A 9,110-nucleotide genomic window follows, 5' to 3' on the forward strand; every position below is an offset into this window, starting at 1 on the left:
GAGGAATCAAGAAGGTCCTTGTAAGAAAGAAAACAAAGATACTCCTTAACTTTAAGGATGTTCCTTAAATTTTCTTAAAAGGAGAATTGAAATGTGTCCATAGGAACAAAACTGTAAGGTAGTATAAGGTTGCCTGTAATTTTTTAACAGTCATTTTTTCCCCCCATTTTATAGATTTGAGCAGTAGAACATGCTCTGTTTTCTATTGCAGTGAGGCCTGTAAAACACTCTGGTAGTTTCTACCTCAGCTTGTTCTGTAGACTTGGAAGGAAGAAACAGGAGTTTTTTCAGGAGTGTTAGAAAGACTTGGCTTCAGGTACCCTGAATTACTGTTTGCAGAATCCCCTCCTTTACCCACTTTAGAGAAATCCATATACTAAAGCTAAAGGTGTGAATGTCCCCCTGGGAATAAATGCCTAGAATTCCATTTTAGTCCTTTACAAATAGCAAAAAGAGTTTTAAGTAGTATCTACCATGCAGAGCTCTGCTGATGCTGTAGAGATAAATATCTTGGATCTAAGACTTTTCAGAGTCATTAAAATTTTGCCTTTCATGTGATAAACAGCAATTCATTTCAGACTCTTTATAGGCCTTCCAAACAAAAACTTAACTCTTTCACTGTTCAAAGTACAAGTAGCTACTTTTGCATGATAATGTTTAAATGATCATTAATTATCGCTTTGAATTTCAGATGGCCTATCTGCACACCCTGAAGATAAAAGCAGGCCTCATCCATCAATTTACCCACAGCTGGATTCAGCACCTCCTACAAAAGCTCATCAATCCCCGTGAGTAGTTTCTTATCAAGGAATGGGAATGGATAACAGATCCTTAGGGGTATTAGTGCTCTGTAATTCATCTAATGAACATAGAAGGCTCTGAGGACACAGATTTACTACTTTTACATATTAGTCCAGTAAAACAAGTGAAAATTCCCTCTGTACTAGACACTGCTTGGGAGGGTTCAAAATACACTTTTGCCTGCAGCACTGTTTTGTCATAAATAGACATAAATGTACCTGACTTTCAGCAGGGAAAGGGAGAAACATGAAACAGGTCAGTAAAAGAGTTTAAGACAGGAGAGGTGTCCTTATAATGCCTGTGCGTTGGACACTGGTCCATCTGCCCATGCTGCTCTCAGTTGTGACACACAGGAAAGACAGACCAGCCAAAAAAATAATGAACAATCAGAATAAACAGTTTTGATCATTTCTTACTTACATTCAGTGTACTGCTCTCTCCTAGATTTGCAGCTGAAGCACAAAACAATAATGTAAGCAGCCCACCTGGACACACATACAGCAATGTGAGTAATACTTAGGTTCAGGATGATCATTCTTGTCTGGCAGCTGTCAAATGAGAACTTTCGGATTGACCCCAACTGCTGTCCAAGTGGGATGCAAAGATCTCTTCTGTGCTCCCTTCTCCATACCTCAGGGAATATTCTACTTGGTGATCAGGTCAACTTTCCTCTTTTGCTGCCACAGATCCTAATGTGGAAGCCTGTTTCCTTGGGTCCAGCACAATCCCAGGGCAATTTGCAGAAACCACTTGCTCTGTTATTTGTGTTTAATTTGTTGCTATGCGAAGCAAGCTGAGATCTCCTCTTATTGCCATGATGTCACTCTGGTGTATTTTCTATCTCAAATAAGATATTAACAACAAACATACAAAAAAAAAAAAAAACAGAACAACCCAAAGCCCCCAAAAAAAACACAGCCCACCAAAAAAGTCACTTAAACCCCAAGTACAGTGCAGGGCAAATGTCATGCTGCAGAGAAACACCCATGACAGAAGGAATGGAAAGAATATGAAGGGGCTTTGAAGTAATGTTATGAAGGTGGTATGAAATAAAAAAGATGAGAAGCAGCTCCCAAACAAACATGCACAGTCCTTATTTTAAACTGCAAGTCAAAGCAGATGTTTGAATCTGTGTAGTGTAACAAATCACACAGAAGTAAATTATACAAATGTGCTATAGAACACTAAAAGTTGCTTTGAAGTTTGTGTGGAGAATGAAGATTAATTGGGTTGCTAACTATTGGCCTTAGAATTTTACCTGCAGTAGTCAGAGATTGAAGGTAAGTCAGCAGTTGTATAAGTGAGGTCAAACCAGTTCTCATAGAACAATCTGTTTATGCATTGTTTTGCTTGATGTCCTTAGCTGGCGACTCTTCTAAGCCCAGTGCCTCTGAACCCAATAAATCTGCAGACTGGACAGACTGTGCCATTGAATGGACCATCACCAGCAGGTAATAAATACTGCAAATCACCTCTTTCACGTTTCATTTTCTTGTTAGAACTTAAGGCCTTTACATAATGACTGGCAGTGACTAGGAGCAGCAACAAACATTGACAAAGTCATACTGCTCATGGATGCTATTACACACCTGTCCATTTTAGCATTTAAAGCAGCTGAATCCATAGCAGATAATGTGCTACTTTCAGGAAGACACAAAAAACATGCAGTAATCATGCTGTTCATTCTCATTTAAATCTGGATGTGTCTGCCTGTCTTTATTCTTCAGCTCCATCAAAGAACAAGTCACAGTCACCTCATTACTATGAGATAATGGAATTTGATCCCTTGGCTCCCACTGAGTAAGTAACTTTTTAAATATAATTTTAAAATTCAGAGGTGCCAAAGGCAAAACGGCTTTTTCTTCTGAGAGGGAAAGCAGACCTCTCTACGTAGGTTGAGTTAACTGACCAACTGCATCACTGATGGAAATGACAGTGGCTGCATTTTGTATGTTTTCTTCCAGTATTTCTGGCATAAACAATTAAGGAATAAACTGTAGTGTGCTCATTAACTGGCATCTGTAAAAATGAAGGAGTAATCCTGGGTCAAAATTACTAAAAATCCTATCCAGTGATACAGAAAGGTGGAGGAAATATGGTCAGGGTACAGGTAGTTCTGGAATAAGATAACAGAAGAAATTCCTGTTCACAGCAATCATGTTTTTTAAAGAATGTTTTTCTACTGCATATGAAAAAAACCCTCAGTTTAAATATAAACCACAAAAGGGAATGGATGCTGTGTCTCTCCAGAAGGCCAAAATAGTGAGACAGTGAACTAATACAAAACTTAACAGATGGCAAAACCCCCCTTTCTAACAGGAAATTGCAAAAAAATTGAGCTGTCTATACAAAACTTATTTCCAAGGAGCCATTGAATTCTGAGGTAGGGAAATCTCAACAAAGCTTCCATTGTTTTTTTTTAATTAGTGCAGTAATTGCACAGTGGTGCACTTGCCATTTGCGTTTTGCAGTCCTGTTCCCAAACTTGTTTGATCAAAAGTAACAATGTCCAGAGGTACCTCATTAAATGTAAGATCATCAGAGCAAGGTTGGCCCTTTGTTTCCGTGGAGACCTGGGCATCCTGCAAGGGAAGCTACACTGTAAACTTTGGGCAGGATTTCCCTGGTGCATTTTGTCAAAATGAAATGTGATATAGGAGTCACCCTGCTCCTCCTCTTTCAGAGCTATTTATGAAGAAATTGATGATGTGCTGAAGACAGACGTTTAAAAGAACACAGACTGAAGGTGGAGGTGGAATCCTTTCCTGAATACTCTCTGGTGCTGGTCCTGTGCAGTGCTTCCTGTAACTACAAGTGAATAACAGAAAAGATTTTGCATTTTGACACAACAAATAATTAGTGTTGGAGTACTAAGCTGTGTGCAAGTTGACGAGTTACTTGGCTCTACACCTTGACAATTTGTCCTAAATGTTCAGCTGTGTGTTCTTCAAAGTCACTTGAATGGTTATTTTAAAGTATTTTGGGGGCCTTTAAAATGGGACTTCCAAATTCACCTGTGTATGAAGCAACACTTGACACCAGGCACAAGTAAACAAAAAGGACATTACATTCACAGAAACTGCAGAACCCAGTTTCTCTTTTGGCCTCACTGCTGTCTATGTTCATCTCCCTAGAAATCTATCAGGGGGTTTTGATATATAAAATGTTTTTCTAAAATTGGCCTCTTGATAGATGTCTGAAGATGTGCAGTGTTACTTTCCTACATCCTTAATACAGATTTTCTTTTTTTATTTTCTTCCAAAAACCCCACAGTATAGTTGGATTTTTGTCTTGGGAAGAACCTAAGCTGGGACGCAAAGTACTGTCATCCATAATTAACAGAGCAGGAAAAAAACCTGCTTGCTCCTGTGTTGTTGTTGTTGCTTTTATTGACTCAGTAAATATGGGAGGGGGATCAGTTATTTCTTTTGATGTTCCTGCCCTGCAGAGATTGTTCTGGTGAAGGAAAAATTAATCATCTACAATGCAGATGAGCAATAGTTACCCATTTATTTTGTTTAACCCTGTTAATAACTGTTTTATCTTTTAATAAGTGCCTTATCTATTTTAATGCTAAATGTAAACTGTGCACTTTAACAGGTATAGTTCTCTGAATTTATAGCTAATACAAAATTTGAGAACTTAGTTCATGTTCATAGCTGATAAGCTAATTTGTGAAATAACTGCATTTTAAACATTCCTTATGTTAACTGTTTAAGGGATAAGTTCTCAGCTGGTTTTGCAATTTTTGTAGCATAAAATCCCAAATAAAAGCAAATGCTGAGATGTAAACTCTCATCGCTTCCAACTTTTTCTCTATTTGTGTATTCCTTGAAACATAAATGTAGGTAGCTTTGGAAGTATTTTAGTGTGAGTGTGTGCAGTTTGCTGCAGGACCATCAGAACCCCTTGCTTCTATTCAAAACACAACCTTGACAAAGTTGGGGGTTTTGTAAGCTGAGGTGAAAAGGTGAGTTACTTTACTCTTAATTTTTCTTGCATATTTGCAGTGGTCTGGACTGCAGCCTGAGAAAACATCCGAAAATAGGATTTGAGGTGGATTGTTTTTTTAATTTTTCCCCTACAGCTTAGTTGTATAGGCAGAACCCCCACCGTGAAAGGTAACAAATCCAACTGGCTGTTCCGGTGTAATCCATAATGGGTGATTGCTGAAGAAACCTCTCTGTGTTTAAAGCAGCACAGATAGATGGAGGGGAATTGGCTAATTACCAAGGTTAGAGCCTGTGTTACAGAGGGAATGTGCTCAGCATCTGTGCAAATTTGGGCGTTCAAAACTCGGGGGGAGAAACCACATTTTTATGGAATTGCCACTTGCCAGGGGGATACTCCTTTTCTTCTGAAGAATGTGGCCAGAATAAAGCAATGGGTGGAGAACTCCCATAATCAGTTCAGCTTTTAGAAGGACAGTGGACTAAAGGCAACTGAGGTAAGAAGTTTTTTTTTTCCCCTAGTCTGGAGTCAAATATTAGTCTTGATACTCCTTTTTTTTTCCTGAAGCATACTGGAATTATAAAGCTTGCTGCTATCTTCTGTTGGGGCCCTGCCCCTGGTCAGCCTTGTTCCCCATTGGTTGGTTTGTGTTCCCCTGTGTGGGCAAGGACCCTCGGGTCCTGTGACTGTGAGAGTTCCGCGGCAGATCCTCAGCCATGTGGCTGGAGAAATAAACATCTCTGAAACATCCATCAAGAATTGGTCCATACATATTCTTTTCTGCGGGCCTCGTTGTTTGATACACGTGTTGCAGTTTCCCCAGTGTAACGATCTTCATACAGATGTATTTCATCTGTGTGGGCTTCACTTGTTCTGCTGGATAAAATGCATTAGAGAGACGAAATGACAACAAGTTTTCAATCTTTAATATACAGTAAAGACCTGTATGTCATCCAGAATCTGTTCAACCAACATAAGTAACTGGTACAATAATGCATTGTAAAGGTAGCATCCATTTCTTTTCAAAAAAGCATTTTTTAAACTACTGTATGCGAATATAATTGAGATTGAAGTAACTGGAAGTTATTTCTGAAATACTCATTGCCTTTTCAGAGTCCAAGCTAACCAACACTAGCCTTACTTTATTAGATCTTCTCTGCTGGAAGGGGTACAAAGACCTGGCCCAGCAGAAGAGATACTGGCTGAGATTAATTTCTGTCTGAAAATGAGCAGGTTACTTGAACTTGCTCTGCAACTCGCTCCTGGTTTGCAAGGCAGTGATAAAGTGTTATTAGACCTACCCCACAGATAATGACCAAAAGTTACATAAATAGAGGCTTACGTGTTCTGATGGTAAACAGAGTCCACCTGAAGAGCTGCTGCACTGCTGGGCAGGCTTTGGCCAACTCAGCCTCTGAAAAGGCTGATTTTGGTTTTTGAGGAGACGCCTATGTTGTTCATTTAGCTGCAGTCCACAGCAGCTGTTTATGCACTGCCATCCCCTCAAAGCATGTCAGACACAAGCCCAGCTTGTGTCTTGTGGAGGTGCCCGGAGTACAGCCCTCTGCAGAGGCAAAGAGCACTCATTAGCAGCACAGATACTTCAAATGAGTGGGACACAACAAGGAAATAAGATGGTGTTTCCAAATGGAAACCATCCCACAGATCTGATGTGCTTACACTTAAATTACTGTTCTCATGATGACAGTTTAGAGCAGTCTGCTCTTACCAAATTAACTACTGATTCAGTAATAACATGAGAGGGTGCATCACCTTCTGAATCATAATATCCTCCTGTGCCAGGGAGGCTTACACAGAAATACAGTCTAACTTTGTTTAGTTATGGAATTACCTTAATTTATTATCTGGGTTTACCTTTATCCAAAGTAACTTAACATGCAAGTTATTTTCTGGAGCCAGCAATGGAATTTTAGATGCTTAATCAACTGATTTTTTTCCTCTGTATTTAAATGAAAATCTTAATTTACACATTGGTTTAAAAATTTGCCTTGCAGTATTCAGATAACATCTTACAAAGAGATGGCCTGAGAAAACCCTCTCTGTTTCAGGAACAGTGTGTTCCCTTCCACTGTCTGATGAAGAAATACTATCCCTAAAAAATAGGGATACATTAAGTTGGTTTCAAAAAAATGTATATATACATATGCTTTCATAACAGCATGTGCCCATGGTGGTTTAATAATATAATTTCATACTGCACAGTAGTCCTGAGTTTTTTCTTCCGAGGAAAAATGGCCTCAAAACTTGCACTCAGATGTAGCAGAAGTCACATTTCGTAGAGAAGGCCCATTACTGATACCCAGGAAGTGGCAACTTCTGTCCTTCCTTTGCTTCAAAGAAGGTGTAAGAGAGGGTGATCAAATCAACTTTAGCCATTTTAGGGTCCTCTGCAAACTCTGGGTCAATGTAGAAAAAGACAGGCATGTCCACTTCCTCCTGAGGATTTAGCCTCTGTTCTTCAAAACAAAAACACTGGGGGGGGGAGGGAATCCACAATTAGACAACAATAGTGATGATAAATTATATCTCTGCCAACATGAGAGAAATCTTCATGGTTAAAAATAAACTCTCAGTCCCTGGACACCCCTAAAATCCTGGGAAGGATCAATATGATGAGCAACAAGACAGCAATTCTGTTACGATGGTGATACAGGAAAAAAATAAATCAGCTTAATGAACTGCGTGAAGGTGTCAAGGGGCCAGGCCAGCTCACATTGTTCCTGCCCTCACAGTGGTACTAAATAACAGATTTTGGAGCCACTCTGATGGATGAGCAGCTTGGTGTAAGACTAAAGCTAAGAATGAATTGATGCACTTTATCATTTGAAAAAAATCAAGGTATTTTCTTAAAATGTTGGCATATGAAGAATGGTGTCCAGGATTAAAACAGAAGAGTTAATTTATAGGTAACTGTTTTCGTTTGTGTATAGGAAAATGCAATCTTTGGTTTGTTCACACTTACTTGTATTTTATTGAAATACTGTCCTGCTTCAAAGGGAACAACGTTGTAGGTGGAGATTCCAATTACTGGTTTGTCAGTAGGGTTTTTTGCTTTATAAAATGCCAGTGCAGTCTCTCCTGGTACCACCTGTGTAACATAATTGTACAGTGATTTGAATTTTTTTTTTAAATCCACTGCAGCCCTCCACCCCTTAAACCAAGTTCTTTACTTTATCTAGAATTCATTTTCTCTTTTGCTGTTTCGAATTGGTTATTTCACAAATATTTTTGATTACATGCAATTCACTCATTCAAAATTAAAAGCTTCAATACTGTTCTATGTATTTTTAATCTTACCCATTTTGCCTGAGTCTTCTATTATTCTCAGCAGTTCAGCAGCACACAGAGCTTTTTTAATAAGCAGATTTATATATGGTGTGCATTTAATTTCTGAGGTTATTCTTTCAGTACTGGACTCAGAATCTATTAAGAAGCATGACTCCTTATTTTGAGAACTAATTTGAAACAGAAAAGTTAAAATATTTGTGATTTTTTAAATTAACAATACCGTTTCTATAAGGATTGGGGCAAGAGGAGAAACACTACAGGTTTAGATATACTGTTATACTATATATTTTTAAGTGTATATATATATAATTTTGCAGTGTATATACCATGTACATGTGGTGTATATACCAGGAAATGTATATGTAAATATAGTTTCAGTAGCTTTTTTGATAGCTTCATGGGGTGGCAGAGGGGCAACTACAAACAATGTCCTGTAAAAAGGACATTGACGTGCTGGAGCATGGCCAGCAAAGGGCAACAAAGCTCGTGAAAGGTCTAGAAAACATGTCTTGCAAAGAACAGCTGAGGGAGCTGGGGTTGTTCAGTCTCAAGAAAAGGAGGCACAAGGGGAACATGACTGCTCTCTAGAACTACTGACAGGAGCGTGTAGTGAGGTGGGGATGGGGCTTTTCTGCCATGCCTGCACTGAGAGGACCAGAGGAAATGGCCTTGAGATGAGATAGGGGAGACTCAGATTAGATATTAGAAAAATTTTTCACTGTTGGTGTGGTCAGGCATTGGAAGGAGCTGCCATGGGAGGTGGTGGAGTCACCATCCCTGGAGGTGTTCAAGAGGCGTCTGGACCTGGCGCTGGGTGATGTGGTTTAGGGGTTACAGTGCCGGGTGCCCTGAATGATCTTAAAGGCCTCTTCCAACCTTGAGCGCGGCTCTGCGCGGGGGGAAGGCGGTGACTCACGTAGATCTCGCTCTGCTGCGGTTTGAAGTTCCACTGCATGCTGGCGTGCGTGTCAGCGTTGAACGTGACCCTGATGACCCGGTCTCGCACGGGCTCCATGCGCTCGATCCGCTCCGCGCCGCGCCCCGCGCCC

At 39.8% G+C, this 9,110-nt stretch overlaps 2 protein-coding genes across 3 annotated transcripts in view; one reads left to right on the forward strand and one right to left on the reverse strand.

Moving 5' to 3' along the window:
- TOM1L1 (target of myb1 like 1 membrane trafficking protein) overlaps positions 1-4,609 on the forward strand; it is a 22,834-nt gene extending 18,225 nt beyond the window's left edge. For both annotated transcript variants that reach the window (XM_008637575.2, XM_017739173.1), the window contains 5 exons: positions 692-788; positions 1,246-1,306; positions 2,165-2,252; positions 2,529-2,601; positions 3,485-4,609. In XM_008637575.2, coding sequence (XP_008635797.1) covers positions 692-788; positions 1,246-1,306; positions 2,165-2,252; positions 2,529-2,601; positions 3,485-3,530 — 365 coding nt within the window. In that variant the 3' untranslated portion in view covers positions 3,531-4,609. The remainder of the gene's footprint in view (positions 1-691; positions 789-1,245; positions 1,307-2,164; positions 2,253-2,528; positions 2,602-3,484) is intronic.
- Positions 4,610-5,656: 1,047 nt separating this feature from the next.
- On the reverse strand, positions 5,657-9,104 carry LOC103619071 (cytochrome c oxidase assembly protein COX11, mitochondrial). The gene is made up of 3 exons (XM_008637554.2): positions 8,978-9,104; positions 7,736-7,861; positions 5,657-7,245 (listed from the first exon to the last, which is right to left on the reverse strand). The coding sequence occupies exons 1-3, from the start codon at positions 9,074-9,076 to the stop codon at positions 7,063-7,065; spliced, it is 408 nt and encodes a 135-aa protein (XP_008635776.1). The 5' UTR covers positions 9,077-9,104; the 3' UTR covers positions 5,657-7,062.
- Positions 9,105-9,110: the final 6 nt, after the last annotated feature.

This window comes from Corvus brachyrhynchos, unplaced genomic scaffold (assembly GCF_000691975.1).
Source record: "Corvus brachyrhynchos isolate BGI_N302 unplaced genomic scaffold, ASM69197v1 scaffold407, whole genome shotgun sequence".
Classification (NCBI taxonomy): Eukaryota; Metazoa; Chordata; class Aves; order Passeriformes; family Corvidae; genus Corvus; species Corvus brachyrhynchos.

Coding starts and splice junctions, on each gene's coding strand:
- LOC103619071 (XM_008637554.2), bottom strand. CDS start 9,076: ATGGAGCCCGTGCGAGACCGGGTCATCAGGGTCACGTTCAACGCTGAC. Junction 7,862..8,977: donor CGCAGCAGAGCGAGATCTAC/GTGAGTCACCGC, acceptor TATGTTACACAG/GTGGTACCAGGAGAGACTGC. Junction 7,246..7,735: donor AGTATTTCAATAAAATACAA/GTAAGTGTGAAC, acceptor TCCCCCCCCCAG/TGTTTTTGTTTTGAAGAACA.